We start from the raw sequence: 23,658 nt of genomic DNA on the forward strand, positions 1-23,658 counted from the left end.
AGCTGAAGGCAAGGAAGCAGAGCAACCCAGCCATCCCTGGCCAGCACACAGCTTTTGATGGGGCTCTTCACTTTGCAGCAGCAGCTGGTCAGGTGCTGCTGTGCTCTCCTTGCCTCCAGTGACCACTCCTCCTGCTTCTGCCCCTGCTGCACTACTCTGGGCAGGCAGGCAGAGGTGGTGGGGGAGTGTCAGCCCAGCTGCACCTACTGGAGCTGAGGGGAGCAGAGCAGCATCTGGCTGGCTGCAGCTACACTGGGAACAGCCCTGTCAGAAGCTGCAGTTTGTCAAAGGCTGGGGATGGCAGGAGTGCAGCATGGGCTGCCCTGGCAGAAGCAAGTAGAGTTTAGCCCCATGTAGAGCATAATGGGGGCAACTGCAGGCCAGATCCATCCAACTGGCAAGCCGTATTTTGCCCACACCTGGTATAGAGCCAGGGTGGCAGCAACCTGTGGTCCACAGGTCAGATTCAGTCCAGCAAGTGATCAGATCCAGCTCATAAAGCTAGTACATCTGCAACACTTCTGGAGGATGTGGACACAGCAGAGGGAAGCAGTGCTGGTGGCCAGGTCTGAAGTGGCGGCCACCTTCAGAGCTAGCTCCATTTAAACAGTCTGCTGCTTCAAAAGGTTGTCTGTTGATGCCTGGTATAGAGTATCAGCACAACAGCATAAAGCTTATTTTGAGCTTTTGTTCTTCACTTACCTATGCTAAAAGTTCTTATTTTTTCTGTAGGGTGAATGACACTTGAATAGTGCTTTATGGATCTCTTACCCCTCCAACCCCACTCACTACTATTTTTAATATTGCCAAATATTTTTCCCATTCATTCCATATTCCTCTGGCAACTACAACAACTGTATATGTGGAGAAGTAATATTAGAAAATATATTCTTTATTTTAGATGTCATTTTAACAGCTAGAAATTAAGAGGAGGCAGCACAGTGTGATCACCCCTTTCTGCAGACCACCTGGAAATTCTCCTTGAATCACAGTAGATAACTAATGCTCTGCCAGACTTCTATTCTATAACTAATGTGCTTGATCAGCTTTTCTGGAGGTATGGATAAGCTTGTGATTTTTATTGTCTGTTTTTTATTTACCTATTTCTCCTTACTTACTACAGTTGGGTTAAGAATTTCTGAGCATGATGGCTCAGTACAGATTAGGAGTTTTGTATGCAAAATTTCTTGTCAATACTAGTTTTGCTTATGAAGCAAGTATTTCATTTCTGCAACTAAAGCAATGTAATAGATCGTCCATTTAAACCATTACTGGTGGTTTTAAGGAAAATCATCTTCTTTTCCACTTGTCTGTAACTTTCGGGGGAAATGTTATGACATTTTTATTATACTTGGCCCAAAGGTGATATTTTTTGTCTTGGAAAGTTTGACAGTTTATTTTTGTTCTTTGTGAAGTATGAAGTAAGGGTGATTTTCACACTTCAAGAACGTTTTTTCAGATGCTCTAATATTTGCTTTGCCAAGTTTAATAAAAGTTGGTTGCACAATAAAATTGCTGCATGTAAGCAGTGTCATTTGCCTAACCTATCCAGAGCACGTGGGATATGATTATGTAAATGTAGCTATGAATATCTTAACACTGACATAAATTGAGTTGAATTGCTATTTTTTGTTTTGATGATTTTATCTGAGATTTTGTTTGTAAAATAGGAATATGAATTTCAATCTGCTGTCATTTCAAGAAATGAGTTATAAAGGTTCCAATAAAGCATGCAGTATTATATGGTATTAGAACTGTCTTAGTTGAATGATCATACTAAAATAAACCTCATTATTTGAAATTTACAAGACAGTGGATATTTCAAGTTGCTTTTTTCCCTTGGTTTGCAAAGAAATGGATGGGTAAGACAATCTGGAGGGGTTTTCAGCCAAGTGTTTCTCTTATGGGACTCATAGATAAAATACCTAATCCTGCAATTTTGACATACAATGAAACAGATAAAAGAATGGCACTTTATGAATGAACAACAAAGGAAAGGAGAAAGCATGCATTTCTATTTCCACATCTTATAATCTCATTTACTGCTGAGAAGGAAACACAATGGCATAGTACTTTGGCCAAAATGATTCACCATCTTCAGTTATGCCACAGTTCTCTCTCCACACAGTGAATATACATGAAAAGTTTTGATTTGACTTGGAAAGATGTACAAGGGAAAGATTTTGGCAGTGCAAGAAAGTATTGTATGTTTCTAAATTACTTATTCAGTTTTTTAAACACTTGTGAATTGTTAGAATAAGGATACACATCCCTCAGGATTGGAGACCCTATGATTTCTAAAGGGAAAGCAAATATTTGATCTGTTGTGGTTTTCCATGGGAAGACAGCATTGTTCATTAAATATATTTACTTTATTTCACATATATTTTTTGTCTAGACTATTGATGTATTACTTAAAAGTATGTTGAAATCTCTCTAATATAAAGTTTTAAGCATCGTAGCAAAATATGAACTTAAAAGGTCTGGGAGTGTGTAACAACTTTGCTACCTCTTTGAAGACTGAATAGATGTAGCTGCTGGTAAGATTGTTAGCCATATATACCTACAGATTATTAGCTTGCAGTTGGAATCTAATACTTAATTGAGACATATCCAAGAAAAACCCAGTTGCTACAGGGATTTGTGTTAATGACTGAGCAAATTTCATCTTTCATGCTGACTAAGAATTGACTCACTGTTCCTCTGTCTCATCATCTTTAACTGGGAAAGCCTATTCATTTTATAAGATTTTAGTTTTTCATGTCAAATAGAGAGTTCAGGGAAATAACTTTGTAATGGCCCTAGGACAGGGGAGTTAAACTTCTGGCCTACAGGCCAAATGCGGCCTATGAAGCCATGAATCTGATCCTCCAGGCTCCTCATGAGTTAGGAAATTTGGTGGTGGGGGAGGAGTGGCAGTTAATACTGCCACCCCTCTCCTGCTGCAAAATTCCCAAGCCCCACAGAGCCAGATCAGAGCTGGGCTGTGCCACCTTCCCCTCAATCCTGCACAGCTGGATTGAGGCTGGGTTACTCCATCCTCTCCACCCTCCACCCTGACATGGCCGGATTCGGGCTGGGCCACACCCCTTCCCTTCCCCCACAGGGCTGGGCCATTCCTCCTCTCTTACACACACATACACCTGGATTGGGCCCTGTCTTGCTGTCTTGCATACTAGATTAGGCCCACTAACCCAATTTGGCCTGCAGACACTGAGCACTGTTCATCTGGCCTGAGGCGGGGAAAGCTTGGGCACCACCATCCTAAGATAATGCCCTAAGCAGGTCTATTGTAAAGTAGTTCAATTACCCTTTTGTTAACCATTGTCGTTTTTCCTTTTGGATCAAACACAATGTTTACTATAGGTAATATATAACCTCATCTACCCTGGGAAAGAGCCAAAGAAACTCGGAATAAATTACTAACCCTAGGCAGTAAGAATGCTAGACCAGACAGCTGACAGAAATAAATATGCTGTAGCTCAGGTTGTTTCCTCTTAAAAATTGCGGTTTTTGAACCTCCAGGTGGTTGGCTTTATGGCTGTTTTGTAATTTTTCTGTTCCTTGTCTTTTTTAATCTATACTAAGTGTTCTTTTGGTGAAGAGTGAGTTTTGCACATTTCCTTCCTCCTTCTGTGCCTTTGAAGGACTTGCACTATGGGCATTTAAACTAAATATGACCTGTTTTTCACAAATACTGCAGCTGCATTGGTGCTATCAGCAACATAAACTCAGCTGTAAACTGTAGTGCAGATATTCTCACCCTGCTGTGCTGAAAAGGGGGTTTGAAAAAAAACTGGTAAATCCTAGTATATAGAGACTTATAAAACCCATATTAGTCCTTGCTTTACACTTTCCATTTCTAGTTACTTATTTCACTGTTCATATGCTCTTCTCCCAGTGCTGCTTCCAGTTATATATCATTTTGGACACAAACTGCTGATAAGATTTGCATCCTGGGCACAAAACCCAGTTGGATCATGGGTGATGCTGACTCCATGGGGAAGTATTAGCATGGTGCCATCAACAGCCAGGAGGTTACTACCCCCTACAGCTCCTGCTGTGGCCCAGTGCTGCTTAATCCTGACATCACAGGACCTTGCTGAATTTAGCAGCTCCTGCTCTTAAGCAGGCCCAAACTCCTCCCCCCTCCCTGAGTGCCATTTTAATTCCTACCCCCTCACCACTCACCCCTCTGACATCTGTTTCCAGTGCCCTCTATAACTCAGTTCTCAGGGCTCATGACATGACCCAGCTACCCACTTTTAGTTATACCACCAGTGTTTGCTTACCTACACAAGGAGCACATCTACACATGCAATTAGTGTGACTGAATCTACTCTGGCTCAGTCTGAATCAGAATAAACTAATCCTGATGTCACCGTCTACACATGTCTTTAAGCACAGTAATTTACTGCACTGCTGGATGCCACTTGTATTTGAAGCAGGCCATAAATTAGTCTACTGTGCCCTAATTGCTGTGCACATGTAGATGGTGACACTCTACTGTGCAGCAAAATAGTACGCTGTGCAATAAAGTGTCTAATGTAGACATGCCCAAGAAATGGTAGGTGTTTTCCAAACACAACAAAAGGAGTAAGACCAGGTTCATGGCTTATTCGTTACAATTTTAGTTTTGTCCCAAGTGAGTTATATAGCTTGTGCAGTTGGAGATGTTTCCTCTCACATCTCTAAACCAATAATGATGAATGCCAGAGAGGGTAATGAATAGGTGACAGGTAACTCTAGATATATCCAGTTCAGTGCTCTCCCTCTAAAATATCCATCCCTGCCCCTATCAGAAACAGAATACTGGGCTAGATAGACCACTTCTTATGTTCTTACTAGATTCTTCTGTTCATTCCTTTTCTAGAAACCCTGTTTCATTTTTAGTTTCTTTATATTCCACCCCAGTAGTCAACCCCTTCACTCCAAAGGCAATTCACTTAGAAATGTTAGCAAGCCAAATAGTTAAGTGGATGACTTGGTCATATACTTTCTGGTAGCACGGGTTGGTTATATGGATCAAATCCATACTGTTCTTCCTATCTGTGATTTTTCTTATTATTATTTGTGATGTAGTACACAGTCTGCAAAGTTGGCAGAGTTATGAATAATGTGAGAGTAAATGTCATGTAGTATTATAAAGTCATTTATGGCATGGCTTGTTGACTATATTTTGGTGGAATTCAAGCTGGGTATTGTCTTTCAAAACAGCATGTGAATATATATACAGTTATCACTTCTAACAGTAGTATCATTAATAGTATAATTAAATAATTGTTATGGTATTAAGTTCATGCTATGGAAATTTCTCATTTAACTGAAGCTACAGAGACAGCTGCTGTACACTGTGTATACTGACATCTCTGTTTACATGGTCCATGATTTAGTACTATTGGCTTTTACATATGCTTGATCAGTCTTAGCATGTTGAAGTATTAGTAGAGATAACTAGGGAGGGAAACAAAATTTTAATTGTAATGGAAAAATGCTTAAACGCAAATAAAAATTAATATACATCTTTTTAAGTCCTAAAAATCTACTTCTGCACATGTGCCTGATCTAAGTGCTAAGAAGTACTTAGCACCTTATGTTCCGTTGATTTAAGTGTTTGCAGTTGTTTAATGTATCTCAATGTTAAAACTTCTGTTAACATGTTTTCTGCTCAAAAGGTAGAGTATAGGTACCAGATCAAATTTACCTTCTTCTCTGTGGTATCATTAGGTCAGAGGTAGAAATTAATATTTTTACAGTGAAGCACCAATCAATACTTTAATATTGTACTTTTTTTAATAGGGTTTGGGATCTGGAAGGAAATCAAAAGGCTTATTTTGTTCTTCGTTCCCCTGGAGTGAGTGTGTGCTGGCATCCTGAGGAGGCTTTTAAGGTTGTGCTTTGCCGTTTACTTTCTTAAACCTATATGAAGATTTGTACTGTTCAAAAACTATAAAATATTGAAGTCTTAATAAGATTGGAGTTTAAGGCACCAAAAAATAAATTTATTTTTACTTTTCATTAGCAACAGATTCTGTAAATTTACTAGCTTTGCAAAGGCTAAATATGATAACCAAGATTTAGTGCTGGGTATAATTTTTCCAAAAACAAGGAACATTATATTCCGCCACCATGTCATTTTGTATTTGTTCTCTCAGTAGGTCCCTTTGTATTCCAGGTCTGCCTCTGCTTACTGAGATTCTAAATTCTGTTGATATCTAAATTTTAACAGGTTAAATGCATCTTAATCACTTTGAATCGAGATACAGGTTTCCCCCCCACCCCCCTGTTCCAAACAGTAAATGGCTTGGTTTGTTGTCTTCTCCTAGTTCCTTGGCAACCTATTACTAAAAGAGCAAATAACTTTGAAGTTGGTTAATATGAGTTATTTCCACCCATCTCCTTATACAACTTCCTGATTTACCTTTTTTTCTGTTTGGATGTCACACATCCTACTGCTTAATTCTATTGTCCCTCTCAATTTCAACAGTCTTATTCAACTAAGTTGATCTAATCCAGGGGTTGGCAACCTATGCCTTGTTGAGTAGATCCAGTCCACGAAGAGGTCCAGTCTGGCAAGGGGGATATGCAGCATGGAGATGTACCATGCCACCCATCTCCTTTACAGCACTCTTGCTGCAGAGCCTTCTTCCTTGCTAGGTCTGTACTTACCCTCACTGCAGAGGCATTAGGGATCAAAAGAGGCAACTGGCCACTCTGTTCCTGATCTAATGAAATCAGCCCACTTCCCCCCTCTCCCCTCACTGTCCATTCCCTTTTTCCTTCCATTTAAAACCCATTCTTTCTGCAAGTCTGTTCATAGCATCAGACAAAGTAGTGTGTTCATAGCATCAGACAAAGTAGTGACAAAAGCTCATATCTCACTGAACCAGTTAGTCTCTAAGGGCCCTGGCAGACATTGTATTTATAATGCAATTAATGCCAAAAATTTCAGCATGCCATGCATTCAGCCAATTCATAGTTCCATAAAATTGAAAACCAGCCACAAAGATGTTCCACATATATAATTGAAGTGGTGGTGCCAACAGTCACCTGATCACAACAATCAGGGGCAACTTCTAATCCCAGTATAGCATCCAGAGCTGTCCCCAGCCCAATCCCAAGCTGAAAACTCAGCTCAACATTGGTATCAAACATGTGGTAGCCCTGGAGTCTGGGATAGTTGCTCCCTGCCTCATATGCGAGGTTATGCTAGGGACAGCCCCAGTCATGCAGTTGGGATCTGAGAAATTTTATGGCCTATTGCAAATATCACACGTCCTGCCATGCACATCTAGAATGGCAGAATGTATGAGGTTTGGGGTGGAGGATGAGAGTCCTTGGCTCCCAATTATGCTATTATTTTAACATGTCCCAGGGGCCTAAGGTGCCACCTTGCCTTACTATCCGCGTGACATATTGTCTTATGGATCATTGAGCTGACATTCAGTTTATGAACTTATAGTTAGGGACCACTGGACTGCATGCCGGAAGTGTGCTGCATGGTGGGTCCTTTAATCTTGCAGTTTTCCCTGTGTGTCCCCTGCCACTGATTGGCAAAGGATCCCCGTTGGCCCTGCTGCTTGATCCTAATGGCCAGGAGGCAAAAACCACAATTTTACATACACCACAGTTTTTGCTTCCATCTGGTCAGCAGCAAGTGGCAAGGCCGCTGGGGCCCCTCCACCAATCAGTCAGCAGTGGGAAGCAAAAACTGGCATATTTAAAACCATAGTTTTCACCTCCGTAAGTAATAAGGTTCATTTTAAAAATTCTTCCTTTAAAAAGGCCCCAGTAACTTATGGGCATACTGCTACATTCCTTTCCATCCTGATGTAGTCTACTCTGAGCCATAGGAGAGGTGGAGGATGGTTTATAGCATGGAAAGTCTGATAGGAGTAGTTTCAGCTGAGAGTGAATTTCAGGTTCTAATGAATAATGAGCAAATATAGTATAATAAAAAGCCCTTAGAATTTAAATAAGCCTTTCAAATTTCTTTCCAGTGTGTCATTCACCCTGTCAGAATTTTTCCAGACAGTTTCATTTCTGTCCCAGTGAAGCCCTTCTGAACTTAGGCTGTTGTTATTGTCTGTCAATGTTACAGTGCCCACAGGTATGATGGCTACTCTAGAACAAAACAGAGAGATGTGGTCACTTCCCCACCGTCAGCCCTTCTAAGTCTTAGATGAGTCACAGCAGATGAGGCAGCAGACTGTCAGAAGAAAGTAAGAAGGGGCATGAGGAGGGTTTCAATCCATGAGGTCACACAGTAACACAGTTTAAGAGTGCACCACCCTCAGCGCTTTAATTCTAAATTTTTTCATCTCTATTTTAAACAAAGCTGATAGTGGGTGTCAATGTTTGGTTTATCATGGGCATTTCCATAAGAAATTCATTTATTTTGAGGAGGAGGGGAGATTCATGGGTGAAATTTGCTTAGAGTATATAGAAGGTACAGTAAAAAATCTAAATAGATTTGAAATCCCAGTGTATTCATCTCAGCGCACAAGGGGGTTTTGATGATTAAACAACTGATACTTCTACAGCAGTTTGTAAATGTTAATTAGTAGTCATACTCACATCCTGACACTTTTTAGGGCTGGAGACTTTAGGGCCTGTATTCAACTTCATTATTGACTCTGGCTTTGCTGCCTCAGAGATCAGTGTTTCCATTTTCTCTCTGATGCACCCATCAGTTGCTGCGTGAAGTATCAGTTTCAAACATCCGTTCAAGTTACCATAAAACTATTGTGAATACTTGCACTCTGTTCTCTCTTTATACAGTGTATAAAAATATATAAAAGAAATAAAGTAAGATTAAAAAATACATTCCTGTAGGTAAGTATTACAGACTAGATTCACTCTAAACATAGTTACAAAGTACCAAAATACAAAGTGGATCTACAGGGTTTTACTTGCCCTTACCTCTGACCCTTATTAGAAAGCAGTATTTCTGTTGGAGGGTTTGTCTAAAAGAGGACACACCTTCCTCCAAACAGATATATTGGGACTTTTAAGTCCCTCTGTCAAAAACCTCCTTAACAGTATTTTCTCAAAATGTTGTTCTAATCCAATGGGATTATCTCCCTTGTGACATTTCTTGTTCGTAAAATCATACTTTATTATGTCAAAGTGGGGTAATTAGCATTTTTCGTTTCTCAAACATACTTGGACGTTAAATTTTTTTTAAGTGTCTACTTAATTATTATATACATCTTAATGGTTCCCCTCAAAGCATCTTGGGATAGTTTAATCTAGCTGGGGCCAGTCTGTTCTGCAGGGGTACCACATATTAGCCCCCACAACCTCGTTGAGTGCTACTGTGATCCACTTCCCGTGCCCAATCTGCTGCTGTCCTTTCTGCTCCATGCCCCATGCTCGCCTTCTAATCTGATGCTTGGCTTTCTGCCCTCTGTTGTGCTGCCTGCCCTCTCCCCAAAGTGCCACACACAGAGGCTGCCCATGCCACTTGTGGCATGTGTGCTACAGGTTGCCCAGGCCTGGCTTAATCCAAAAACTCATCCCACACAATTGAGCAAACAGATTCTTGAGCAAGTGACATTGAGTAGAACTTGGTTAGGTAAAATAATTGTTGTATTTTGAAAATAAATAGGCCAATAGACTATTACATTACTTGGCACAGGTAATTCATCCATTTTTTTGCTAGATCAGAGTCCAAAAGAAGAGTTTCTGAGTTCTGTTAAAATAAGCTCAGCCTCTGGTCCCACATGCAGTCAACACTGGTATTCCCTGGTCATTATAAAAACAGCTCACAGTACAAATTATTAGATTTCTATTTCTGCATGGCCAAACCACTTCTAAAAATATATGAGAAGGTCTACAATTCAACATATGTAACATGAGAATTGATAGGTGTCAGTTCATGTACTTTTCTCTACAAAAAATATTCCCACTAATTTAAATACTGGAAGTTTGGTTTCATTTTTGTTTTGTTTCATGTTCTACATCAAGAATACCTTTCAACTCTAATAAGCCTTTGCCATGTCTATTAATGCTTGGCTGCAGGAGGATAAGATTTGCTATGTAGTAACTTAAGATTTAAAATTTGGCTTTTGCAAAGAATGCAGTTTACAAAGTTGTATTAAAATGCATCTATTACTTCTCTTACAGTTGATGGTAGCAGAGAAGAATGGAACGATACGATTCTACGATCTCACTACACAGCAAGCCATTCTGTCTCTTGAGTCCGGACAAATGCCGCTGATGTCAGCAGACTGGTGTTTAAAAAACACCTTTAGAATTGGAGCGGTAGCTGGGAATGATTGGCTAATCTGGGATATCAGGTCCAGGTATCATCAAATTACTGAGCAAGACATCCTCACCACATTCTTTCTATTTACATTATTAGAAGTGCTATTTTTACTATGTTTTTGTTAACCAATTAGCATTGCATGTAGTCATCCCACTCACTTGTGATTTAAATGAAGTTAGCCAAGCATTCATAAATAATGCAGGTATCTCCAATATTCTTTATATATCTTTCCCTAGTGAAAGCAACAGCAAGTCAGTCCATTTTTTTCACTGCCAAGCTATGTCTCCTGACATAGGTAACAACTAGGGCTGTGCGAAACAGCACCATTTCACTTCAACTTGTGTTTTGATGTTTTGACGGAACAGTGTTTTGTTTCTAATTCAGTTTTGTTTTGAAAGCACTGTTCCGTTTCATTTCGTGGAAACAGTTTCGCTGTTTTGAGTTTCGCCCACACCCAGGAGGAGTCAGGCAGAGCCCTCCCAGGGGTGCAGGCAGGAGGCTGCCACTGCTGCTGGAAGCTGATCCTGGTGGAGGGAGGTGGAGCGCAGCCCCAGTGCTGTGCATTGTCTCCCTCCACCAGGCAGTAAGCCGCTAGGAGCTGAGCCCAGTGGAGGGGGCTGGTGCACAGCACCGGCAGTGCACGCCATCTCCCTTCACCAGGCTCAGCTCCCAGCGGCTCCAGCCCCGTGGAACTCAGCCCGGTGGCGGGAAGCAGTGGAGTGCCAGCTCTGCCTGCCTCCTGCTACCAGGCTGGTTTCTGTGGGAGCACAGCCCAGTATTGGGAGGTGGGCAGCGCTGGTGCTGCGCTCCCATCAGCTCCTCCAGCCCCACAGAGTGCAGCCCAGCAGCAGGAGGTAGGGAGAGCCAGGACTGTACTCCCTGCCTGGCTGAGCCACAGGGGGTTGTAGAGCTGCTGGGAGCACAGCCCTGGCTCTCCCCTGCCTCCCACCACCTGGCTGCTGCTTTGAAATTTGAAACGTTCCAAAACTTTCAAAAAGTTTCGACTGGCCTCATTTCATTTCAGGCTGTTTCAAAGCCCTTCATTTTGTTTCAATTTTGCTGTTTCAAGGTCAAAACAAGTCAAAATGAAACAGCCGGCAAAATTTCGCACAGCCCTAGTAACAACTGCAGATTTTGGGGTCACTCTTTAAATGTTGACTTTAGCCCAGGATGGGATTATCCTGTTCCCATTTCAGGAGTGTCTCAGACCATTGTGCTATGTAGCCTTCTTAAAATTTCACCTTCATAAGTGGGGTTAGACCTCAACCTTTCTGTGCTGGAGATCCAATTTAATCACAAGCTGTTTCACTGGCAGACATCTAATTTTTTTTTTCCACTCTTACTTGAATGGGGACACAAATATACCTTTTATATTCCTTGCTGCTTTTGGCATCCCATGTTTTTCTTTCCCATCAGTCTTCTGTGTTATTAAATATAGTATGTCTTAAACAGAAAGGTAGGGGAATCTCTTAAATTCTAAAACAACATGCAACCAACATCCAGAGGAGAAATTCTGTAAGGCTAAGGTCCAAAGGAAATTTAAAAAAATTAAAATTTCACTTCAGATTCTATGCAACTTTCCCCCCTTTTTATCTCTTCCTCTCTCACAGGTGGACTCCTCAGCCTGTCAGCACCCCAATGTGAGACTGCCTACCTGCAAAATAAAATTGATCTTTTTTTGTAGATTCCCCACATCCCATTCCATTTGAACTTGCCACTCCTGTAAATAATTTCTATTGTTTGCCCTAGTGATGTGAAGTTCAGTGTAAGTATCATTTGCTACAGCTTGCAGAATGGCTCTTATACTAAATGGTGTATTTTACAGGTATCCACAAGATAAAAGACCTGTCCACGCAGATCGAGCCAAATTATTCAGGTATTTTTTTGTTTTATATTCCTACTGTTAATATTCTGCAGTTACATATAGGGACCTACCTGAGTCATAGTGAGACAATGGGTTTTTCATGGCCTGTTCACAGCACACAGAGCCAATTTCATGGGCATTTCGGAGCAGTCCTGCCCCTTGCCACTGATTGGTAGAAAGTGCCTTCACTGTCTACTTCACTACCACTATTTTTTGGTTGATTTCATGGGGAATCGTGGCCAATGCCAGGTTTCCCAGTGACTGTGCACAACACCGTGTCTTCTACGGTTTCCGCAAAATCCGCAAAACCACAATGTAGGTAGGTTTTATATAACATTATATATATTATATAACATATCCTCAGCAGCTGTCAAAGGAGGTCACTGTAATTATCCTCATTTTACATATAAAGCTTATGAGGCAAAAATTTGAAGTGACTAGCTCAAGACATCCAGTAGGCTAGTGACAGTGCCAGGAATAGAACAGAAGTCTCTTGACTCTTGGTTCAAATACTGTCTAGTACACCACACTTCTGCATTACTAAGCGAGCTTAGATGGAAAATATTGAAAATACAGAACTTTCCAGTTTTCATGTCCTTCCATTAACAATTTTTAAAGAGCTATGTCCTACAGGATTCCACTCTGAGTGGGAGTTTGAGTGTGATTGGCACTTAGCAGGTGTTTTTTTTAAGATACATAGATTGTAAAAGGCAGTCATGAATAGTGAGTCTTTTCTAAAAAATAAAGTTTTTTTGTTCATGTATTTCAATTTTACAGTGTTATTTCTGGAAGTTCAAACAATGCTTAACTACAAAAAATTAGGTTCATATATAATACTGATAGTTTAACACTTGAATTTAAAAGTACTTTTGTTTTCTTTTAGGTGGTCCCGAGTGAATGAAAATTTGTTTGCGACTACTGGCTATCCAGGAAAGATGTCTAGTCAACTTCTAGTTCATCATTCAGGACATCCTCAGGTAAAATTATATAATGCTGTATTGTGGGTGGGATTCATCTATTCTCTTTAAATCACATAAGTAAATATCTAATAATTCCCTTGAAAAGGTAACTAGGATTGCCTACAGGTGATTACTACTTGTTTTTCCAGACCAAAAGTCACCCAAACATGAGTTGACCACAATTTTCTGTATAACTAGTTTAGTTATGATATGACTAAGTCTCTGCTTTAGGTTTAAAGTAAGCGTATTTAAAATTCTTGATCAAAATTTATTAGAGGTGTGCTGATATATCGGTTGCCTCTCAGATTGGCACCAATAAAATGGAAATTACATTATTGGCTATCAGCTTTTTCTTGGCTGTTGTAGCCAGTAATGTTTACCTATAACTATACCTTCTGGCCAGGGCCCTGGCCACCTGGGTTCCTTCTCCCCTGCCAGGCCAGGGCCCCTGGATGCCTGGGTTCCCTTGGGGAAACAGGTTTCCCCTTGCAGGCAGGCAACATTCTAGCCTGCAAAGGGTCCTGCTCGGGGCTGCTGGGAGCAGGATGCAGGGGGTCACATGCATGTGTGTGGCTGCATGCATGCACATGGCCAGGAATACAGCTGGGCAGCATGGAGAGCAACTCCCTTCAGGTAAGTCTGTGGAGGAAGGGGGCACGGGGGTAGGGGAAGATCAAGGCCCCCATAGTAAGGGAGCAAGTGAGGCAGTGGCAGAGGCTGGTGGCAGTGCCCAGCCAGGGTGGTGCATGCAACCTGGGGCCATGGCAGGGAGCGGGATGGAGCCGTGGGCAGTTTATACAGGGCAGGGAGAGGAGGCAGTGGCTCCCTGCTGCTGCATGCACCCCCCAGAGGAGGCATGAAGGGGCATGGGCCCCCTACATTTTTGAATGGGTTGGATGCAGGCTGCTTGCTGTGGGTTCTAGGCTCTCCACTCTGCTGCCTTTCCCTCAGGAGCCCTGCGCCAACTGTGTGTACCCGGCCGCAGTGGGGACGGCGAGTTGTGTACCCCGCTGGCAGGTGGGCAGGGGGCGCGCCGTAGGCATAGGGCTCCCAGGGCAAAGGCAGCAGGGTGGAGAGTCCCAAGCCCACAGCGGGCAACCCACACCCACCCCACCGGGCTCTGCTCTGCTTAAAAGTGTTCCTGCACTTAAAAATGGTGCCAGGAGCACTTGAACTAAAGCTGATTCTATGAGCTTCAGTTCAAGCACCCCCACTGCTGTTTTTAAGCACTGGGATGCTAATACATGTGACACAGAAGGCTTCTAGAGCACAGCAAAAAAAAAAGATTTATGTCAGTAATTTAAAATGCCTTACATTATTACTAAATGTCAGTTATCAGATCCACATTGGCTGATACGGTTGGTTAGTAATCAGTTATCAGTATCGGCCAAGAAAATCTTTATTGGTGTACCCCTAAAATGTATGCAGATAAAAAATATGTACAAGGACTTGGAAAAGTTTGTTTGGAGAGGGGGCGTTTTTTTTGAGGTTGGGGGTTAGCCAAAGAGTAATAAGAATAGAATTCTCTCCCCCGGGCAACATTGTTAGAATCCTCGTGAATGGGTTTAAAGACTGAAGAACAAGGTCTATATTATAAATTCTGCCAGATAATTTTTGTCCATGTTGCTGAACTGATTGAAAGTTGAGGCTTGAGAAACAATATCATGTTGCATAATGGTAACAACTGATAGGGAAGGTATAGGTCATGTGTCTTTGAAATCCTAAGCAAAGATTATCAGTCAGATGAGTATGTTGCATATTTCTTTTTTTGTATGTGGAAGAGGAGTGAGAATCTGCTCTGTTGTTCCCTTCATTTTTTGTGTGTTTTCATATGTAAATGTTTGGCTTGCTCAGAATCCTAGAAAATATTAATTCATATTTTCTTTAAAACATGCACATTGAATCATTCCATATTTAAGCTGCCAGTTACAGAATGCAAATAAAAACTAACACCTGCCAGAAATCCTACAGTATTTTGTAATTCTAATGCACTCTTTGGAAATAAATTGTTTTAATAGCACAGACGGAAAAAATATATTAGGCAAATTTTCATTATTTTGGACACACAAACATACTGTCTCCAAGCACCGTACTTAACTGTAATCTTGAATAACTGGTTTTATTAAAATAATCTTGGGTGCTGAGAGAACATTTGTAAATACCTTCTAATGGTTCCATTTTGTCATTTGAATGCTTTGCTTTAATGTATGTATAGTAGCTGATGGAACAGAATAGCAGCTAATGAGATTTTTAATTTAAATTGCTGTACTTACTTGAATATGAGATGACCTTGAATATAAAACAACCCCACAATTAGTAGATTCTATACATGGAAATTTTTTGTTAGAATTTTTCAGGCATAGAATCTAATTATTAGAGGTTTGCTTTGAATTTGTCCCCCTCCCACTGCTACAGCAGGGAAAATAAATCTGGGGGATTAGGTTGCCCCCTTTCCCTCTGTCTCCCCTCAACTTCCTTCCCCTGTAGCCCTTTCCCCCTTCCTTACTGTCAAACCCTGCGTGTCCCTGAGCACATAGAAGGGAGAAGCAAATTGGAAAGTGCTGACTTAGAAATAAACATACCTGTACAGGCAGTCCTCAGACTTAGGATGCAATTGGTTCCTGAAAACCGCATCTTAAGTTAAAATGTCATAACTTGGAACAAATTTTCTCATAGGAACAATGTTAAAAAAGGGGAATTGGGTCCTTTACAATGCTCAGCACAGCTGCCTCCAACTGGTAAGTCCCTTGTGGTGGGAGGGAAGGCGTGTGGAGGGACAAATCAATGCCCCTGCAGTGAGGGAGAGATTGGGACAGGGGCTGGGGCAAAAACTGCCAAACTGGAGCAGGGGGGCACAGGGAGGGGGTGGGGTGGCTCCCGCTGCAGCGCACCACCGGTCCGGGAGTGGCTTCTCCGGCTGCTCTGGCCACTGCTCCTGCCGCCAGTCTGGGAGGGCATGGGGGGGCATGTGCCCCTGAATCTCCATGGGGCAGATGGGGCTGTGCTTCAGGCAGGAGGTGGAAGGCACTGGGAGCGGAAGCTATGCCCTTCTGTTGCTCACCCAGCCAGTATGGGGCAGAGCCACTGTGCTGCCTCCAGACAAGTGGCATGAACCAGTGGGACCCACCCTGGCCATCCCGCACCCCCTAGACGAGCATCAGCTTCATCCCACGCCCTCCCCACCCCATCCCAGCTTGACAAGCAGCGGCGGGGCTTGGGGCTGGCATGTGCCCCCAGATCAGGGTGGGCAGGGGAGCAGGGGCTATGGCAGGGCTGCAGCCACCCTAAAATTCACAATAGCCCCCCCCCCCATAGCCTCTGCCGCCCACTCAGAGTGCTGCCCGATGCAGCCCTGGCCCTGCCTGTCCCGCCCCAATCTGAGGGCACATGCCCTGCTGCTGCTCATCCAGCCAAGGCAGGGGTGGGGGCTCGCAGGACAAAGAGAGGCTTAGGGAGGGCAGAGTGGGGGGGGGCACGGGATGAAGCCATTGCTCATCCAGGAGGCAAGGGGAGGCCAGGGCGGCTCTTGCTGGTGCGCACCACTTGTCTAGAGGCAGCGCAGCGGCTCCACCCCGCCCCAGCTGGGCAAGCGGCAGGAGGGCATAGCCCCCACTCTCAGCATCATTTGCTGCCCACCTGGATCACAGCCTGGCACAGCTCTGGCCCTGCCTGCCCCAAACAGATCTGGGGGCATGCCCCCCCCCATGCCTCCCGGGGCAGTGGCAAGAGCAGCGGCCAGAACAGCCAGACAAGCCACTGCCAGACTGGCAGCATACACTGGTGGGAGCTCCCCACTCTCTCTGCGCACCCCCCCCCAGGTGGGCAGCTTTTGCCCCAGCCCCAATCCCTCCCTCACTGTGGGGGTGTTGATCTGGTCCTCCACACCCCTTCCCTCCCCACCACCACAAGGGACTTACCAGCTGGAGGTAGCTGTGTCGAGTGTCGTGAATTCAAAACCCATGTTGGAACCTCAAAACAGGGTGTATATTTATAAAGGTCGTAAGTGCCATTTATTGCAACTCAAAAGGTCGTAAGTCGAGGACTGCCTGTAGTAACTTATATATAGAGAAATTACTACAGGTACGCATAGACTTTAGTTCATCCAGAATTGATGCAGTTTACCTCTTTTGAAGCCGCTGCAACTTTTAGGACAGGTACTCCATAAACATAAGCAGCATTTCTATATCTACTTGTATATAGTACAAACTGTGCATAACATCAGTCCAAAGCCAAAAGGTTCATGATTTACCATGTAGGTCATTGGCCTGGGCCCCATCAAAGACAGCAGCATTTTAAGCCATGGTGACCCCACAGCTCAGCACTGCTCAGCATGTATGTGTACTCCAGATACCCCCCACAAAGGATCCATGTGCTAATTAGCCCCTGCTCATAACTGGAACCAGGTGTTCTTGTCACGGGTGCTGGGATGCTCCAAAAATGTAGATGCAGATGAGGCAGAAGGCAGCCTGTTCCAACTCCATTTCATAGAGGATGGAGCCACACTAATCACACATGACAAGCTGAGAGAGGGAGTGACAAAGGGATTCTGGGTAAGCTGCTTGGGGCTCCATTTGATGGTATTTATCAGACATTTAAGGCTGGTTAAAAAAGACTCATTGGAAATGGGAAGAAAGGCTCAGCTCAGCTGTGCGCATAAAGAGGAAGTTGAAAGGTATTCAATGTGTAGTGGCTTGCCATGACTTGAAAAAGAATCAGCTCTGAAAGAGACCAAGTGCAATGGGCACTACCGCATGTCTTATTCAGGTGGGCTACACTAACCTACCCTTGTGATAGGCTCCTCTATCAGCATCTCGGCCTTTGTGGCTAAGAACAAATGCAAGCATTTTTGGTACTGTAGGCAGGGTATCAGGGCTGGCTCTGGCCTTCCTAGTGCCAGCCTAGTATTGCAGTATCTTCAGGCCCAGTGCCAGTTCCCTCTGGAGGGGACATGCACCCATTTTTTAAGGGCCACACCAAAAAAAAATTTTCCTGTCAGTATGTCTGCCTTATGTGGGTCATGTGTTTTATAAACATGCAGTGTTGGCTGCATTTAATCAACTTTAGACTCAGTTTCCATCACTGAGAACATACTGCTTTTGGCAGCAGTTTAATGATAGATATTGTATTTAATAAGGTTTTCTTGTGTGTGAATGTAAAATGAGGACCATTTTTTCCCAATGTTGATTGGGGGGGACCTCATCTTATATTCGAATAAATATGGTATTTGGTTTGGGTGGTTTAATTAGAATTTCAGATTTTTGTACATCTGTTGAACTTACAGTCACATATACAGTCTGGAATAAAAAATGTGTATGATATGCTTTTCTCTTTTTTAGCCCATTCTTGTTGGCTCAGCAGCTGTAGGATCTGGTCTGACCTGGCACAGAACTCTTCCATTATGCGCAGTTGGAGGAGATCATAAGATTTTCTTTTGGATAACAGAAATGTAAATAAACATCTATTGTGATTGTTAAACTTTCCAAATACTGTTTTTCTGTAGTAAAATACAAAGAAATCTAGTCACTCACGTATATTTGTTGGGAAACTGTAAAAACAAAGTAATCAAAATATGCAAACAAAACAATTTAAAACCCTTTGCTTATGTATAGATTACATATAACGAGTTTTTGTAAAGCATAGCTCAGGGACCAGATTCTCTTCTACCTATTAGATATCTTAGTGGACTTAGATGCTGCGGTACAATTTTGTTCCACCCTGAAAAATCTGTTAATGTAGCTATCATTTGTAACACAGTGGGCACATCTAAATGAGATTCTTACTGGGCATTAGCCTAATAACACTGCACAGTATTGTGTTATGGCAAAAACTGTACTAATAGTGTACTGCGTACGGTTATTAAACTAATGCGCAGTAAGCATCGCTAAACCATGTGCCAGGGCTACTGCACATTAATCCTAGGGTACTGCATATTTAGTTAGTACTTTATTAAGGAAGTACTAAATTAAATGCGCAGTATCTAAGGCGCATTAATGAACATGTAGACACACCCACAGTCATACTCTTAAGCCTGAGTCACAAAATAGCAATGAGGAGGAAGACCAACTCACCTTTTGCATTAACTGTTTTTTGGAGACTTAAGGAGAATGTAACATAAACACACTTAGGCACCTAAATCCACTCATGCACCTGATGGGTGGTATAGAATTGGCCCCATGTCTTCAATATTGGTATGTTTTTTCCTTTTGAAATCAAATGTGTGTATTTTTCACAATACATTTGTTGAGATGTAAGAGGTTTTTTTATACAGTCTCCATGAGACCATATTCAAGTGACAGTTTTATTTAAATATGGGGCTTATTTCTAGATCAATATATGCCTTTATGAAGATCTGAGCTGTATTAGCAGATCTTTCTGATGCTGTCAATGCAACCCCTACCTGCAGTCAACCAACTGCTTCTGTCCACTGGTAACAGCAAGCTTCCGTGGACATCACCTTACTAAAAAGGAGAATGTTTGTTTTTTATCTACTGTCAGAAAATGTTATCCTTAAGCTATCAGTTTGCTATAGTGAGCATATTTGCTGAATGTACCTGTTACTGATAACACTGAACTGGTTTATTATATTAATAATCTGAGTAATTATTTTTAACTTTTGCCATATCTACAAGCTACTACCTATGAGAAATTAGGAAAATTGACTTATTTTCACAATATAAAGGGGATGAAGAAGGAATTAATTTTTTAGCGTTTGACTCTTTATATTAGTAACTAGTAGATTTATCTGGTTTGGATTTTAAATTATTTTAAAGTAATCTTTTTATGTTGTCATGACCCTCACATGAAGTATAACAAATAGCCTGAGGAATATCCTTTTGATATACAATTGTCTTTACCCAGCCTACAAAAAGGGGAGGGGCATGACATGTCTGCTTTCTAGAAGTATATTTTTCTTGACTCTGTAATCCAGTGGTTCTCAACCTATGGGCCACAAAGACATTTGACAGTGTAGAAATGAGAGGTATTACAGAATATTGATTTGTACTGCATTACTGTCAGATAACAGATACAAAACATTTTTAAATGGATACTCAGGAAGTGAGTTGTGTGGGTGCGGCCCACATAACACATTGAGAGCTGCAAGTGTGGCCCACTGTGGCAAATAGGTTGAGAACCACTGCTCTAACCCAGTGTCCAGAAATGAAGAAAAAGCCAGAGAGGGAGGTTGAGCCAATAGAGACAGGCTTTCTGTCCCCTTACATAGCTCCGTTAGTGCAAACTGGCTTTCAAGCTGTCATATCCAGACATTGAGTGGTTCACTCCAGAATAAATTTGCTATGGCAGCTCCTGTGTTATTGTTCATCCTTACTAGCAACATATAGGGTGTTGACAAAGTTAAGGGGAGTTAACCGCAGCTCAGAGAGGGTTACTTTCTTCTCTGACCATTATGGCAGTTGGTGATTACTGAAGTTATAGTCAGGACTATCATTTAGATTAACCTGAAGTTTGCCTGGTACACAACCATGCTAGTATCAAGACAGCAAAAAGCTAGCTAAAAGCCATCTTTTAAAAATTAATTATTCCTTCACAACCTTTATTGCTTTCTTGAGAGGTTAATATTTTAATCTCCCACCAGAATTTACAAGAAACATGACCATGAAATTTGTCAAAAAATAATTTATTTTTCCCACCACTGTCTGAAATTTGCTTTTCTCCAAATCAGATGGTGTCATTTTCTGTAAGAACTGGAGTTTTGTTAATCTTGTTCGAAAGGTTTAGCAGCTTTTTATTTTGAGTGATCAACAACATGTGATTCTCCCCTATTCAAAGGCATCCAAAATGTAGAGACCTGTTTGGGGATTTTATGGATTTTTTTCTCTCTCTCATTCTGCTTTATATATATCTTTCCCTTTATTAAGTCCTGCTCCATTCATATTCTTATACCACATCTGTCTTCATGGTATTTGGGTATCTACATTCTATGTACAGCATACTTCCTACATTGTATTGATAGTTGCTGAGCCTTGAATACTTGTCTCAGCTGTTTTCTCATTTCAATAGCAACTAATGCAATGGACATCCTTAGGGCTTTTATGTTCTTATGGGTTGTAGCTTTAAAAAAAAAAAGAATCACAACCACTCTTCTACTTGATGTCAGTGGTTGGGCAAACAAGAGTGAGTTTTACAGTACACAGTTTTCGCATGTAACCAGCTATTTTGAGCAAATTTTTAAACACTATTTATAGCTTACAATGCACTGTTTCAAGAATTGTTTCATTTTTTATATTTATCAGTAAAAGAAGAGCCTTTCTTACAAATTCTATTGATATAGCTGCAGACCAGTCTGTCATTTTAAACTGAATTTTCACATGTGCTTTCAATTAAGTTTAAATTGCCCTCTTTTAAACAGGAAAGTCATATGTCCGTGTGTCATCACCATTTTGTAATGCAGTAAAATTCTGATTATTTCTTGGTTGACTCATTGCCATAAAAAGAAAACAGCTACATAAACTTAACTATTACGTTTCAAACTTAGATTGGGAACTGTCACTTAACAACTCTTTAATTTTCCTTACTCCCAAAAATAGCTTGGTAGACCTGCTTCTGCCGAAGGTTAACTGACTATCCTCTAATGAAGTCTTCAGGCTTTTTGTAGTTTCAGGAACAGAATCAGACCTGTCAATCACAAGCAAAGAATAGATTTCTTCTAATGTGGATGGACACATCAGCAGATGGAATGCTTTTACTAGTGGTGCATGTGTAGAGGGACATCTGGCACACAGTGTTTTTTTGCCTTGAGAAACAGCATGTTTTACTTTGCAACTCTAGCAAGTTTCTCTGTTTCTGACATGGCAATAAATCAGAAGTCTGTTCCAAATGTGCATTTCTTGTCATTGAGCCTGTGGATGCTGGGAGCAAGGAAACTGGATAGCTTTTGGACCTACTACAGCCACTAGGATTTATAATTAAAAGCGCCCACATGCCACGTGTATCAGCAGCACAGTGCGCCTCCATGCTCAGCAAATGGTGGAGGTGTGCTTTGAACTAAAGCACATTGAACGGGTTTTAGTTCAAAGCGCACTGCTGCCATTTTCTCAATGCAGAGGAATGCTGCGCTGCTGATGCACATGACACGCGAGGCTGCCAGAGTGCATCAATTTACATACTCTGACATGCTGGATTTCTAGCATGTCGGAGCAGGCTCCCCACATGTGCGTAAGTGCCCTAAAAGTCTAAACTAGCGCATTGGTGGTGATGGTTACAAAGACTGGTCTTTGCTGATATATGTACTCATGCTTGTCAGGTCTATAATCTAGACTCTGTCCTCTAACAATAAGCTGTGTCCGTAGCAAACATGGATTGCTAGTTGCTTGGTTAAATTTTTGTTAGTCCTTTGCAACCATCTCTGATGTGGAAGTAGAAGGGCTGAGAAGTGGCATGGCTTTTAATCTCAGCAAAAACTAAATTCAATCCCCTACACGTAATATCCTTCAGGACAATAACCACATTGCTCATAACCCAAGAAGTCCTCTGTTATGCAGTATTTCCCCTGTACCGTACTTACTTGGATCCAAGATAGGGTTTGTCATTTTTTTATCCCCATTCAACAAAGAGGAAAAAGCCCCTGTTCTTGGATTTTAGTACGGGGTGGGGAGAAATAGGCAAATGCTCTGGCTCTGACCATAAGTCAGAGATGTAGCCTCTGCCTACCCCCCCCTCCTTTCCCCCTCACCCCCCTCCACCTGGGGTAAGGGCTGGAGCTGCCACTGCTGCAACGGCTACTCTGTGGTCAGGTGGGAGCTGGAGCTTGTGCCCTGAGACAGACAGACCCCTGACTGAGAATAATCAGCCAGCGCACACAAGCACTGGGGGCAGGCAGCAGTAGGTGAAAGTGGTGGGGGGCAAGCAGTAAGGGGCAGGGGTCAAGCTGCCTGCCCCCTGCCACTGCTCGCCTCCTTGCTGTCACTTTTCCCATTGCAGTGAGGGGAGGGGTGACACGAATGTAAGAACTCTCCTATAATTAGGTTTTATTCATAGAAAACTATAAAGACATTTAAAAATTTCCATATATAGAATCTAATTATGGGGTGGGGGTCATCTTAAATTTGAAGTTGGATAAATATGGTAATAGTATAGATGGTAGATGCTTACTGCCAAGTTCTGGGTCCTTCTTCCTCTACTGGTTGTCTGTCGCCCACCCTACACAGATCAAAAAAATATATCCCCAGACTGTCACCTAGCCCATCCACCCAGGGGACCTGAATTAGGCTTGCTTCCTGCACTGTATTCTGTTCCTGAATACCAGGCTCTCTGATGCTTCCTCCGTCCCCTTGGCCTCTGCTTTGCAAAGCATGCCTCGTTGTTCATGATATGGTTACACAGGAGTTTGGGTTCTGTTCTGGGCATAATAACAAACACCCAATAAAAGTCTTCAGAGTGGGAGCAGGTAGACAAAGAATTGCCAAACTTGTCCTTCCCTTTTGTTGACAGTGAATGGATTAGAGTTGCTTAATTTGTCTTGAAAGGCAGGCTGGCTCATCCCCATGTCTGTCAGGCTCTTTGAACTGTTTTCCACATAAGTGCATTTTTCTGGTGCTTATTCCAAA

At 42.2% G+C, this 23,658-nt stretch overlaps 1 protein-coding gene across 1 annotated transcript in view; it reads left to right on the top strand.

Annotated features, from left to right (window-relative positions):
* Nucleotides 1–18,568, top strand: part of NUP37 (nucleoporin 37) — a 58,605-nt gene extending 40,037 nt beyond the window's left edge. The window contains exons 6-10 of the mRNA XM_019515367.1: nt 5,800–5,890; nt 10,129–10,307; nt 12,096–12,146; nt 13,018–13,111; nt 18,430–18,568. Coding sequence (XP_019370912.1) covers nt 5,800–5,890; nt 10,129–10,307; nt 12,096–12,146; nt 13,018–13,111; nt 18,430–18,543 — 529 coding nt within the window. The 3' untranslated portion in view covers nt 18,544–18,568. The remainder of the gene's footprint in view (nt 1–5,799; nt 5,891–10,128; nt 10,308–12,095; nt 12,147–13,017; nt 13,112–18,429) is intronic.
* Nucleotides 18,569–23,658: the final 5,090 nt, after the last annotated feature.

Source organism: Gavialis gangeticus, unplaced genomic scaffold (genome assembly GCF_001723915.1).
Source record: "Gavialis gangeticus isolate Ggan-Ray unplaced genomic scaffold, GavGan_comp1, whole genome shotgun sequence".
In the NCBI taxonomy this organism is placed as follows: Eukaryota; Metazoa; Chordata; order Crocodylia; family Gavialidae; genus Gavialis; species Gavialis gangeticus.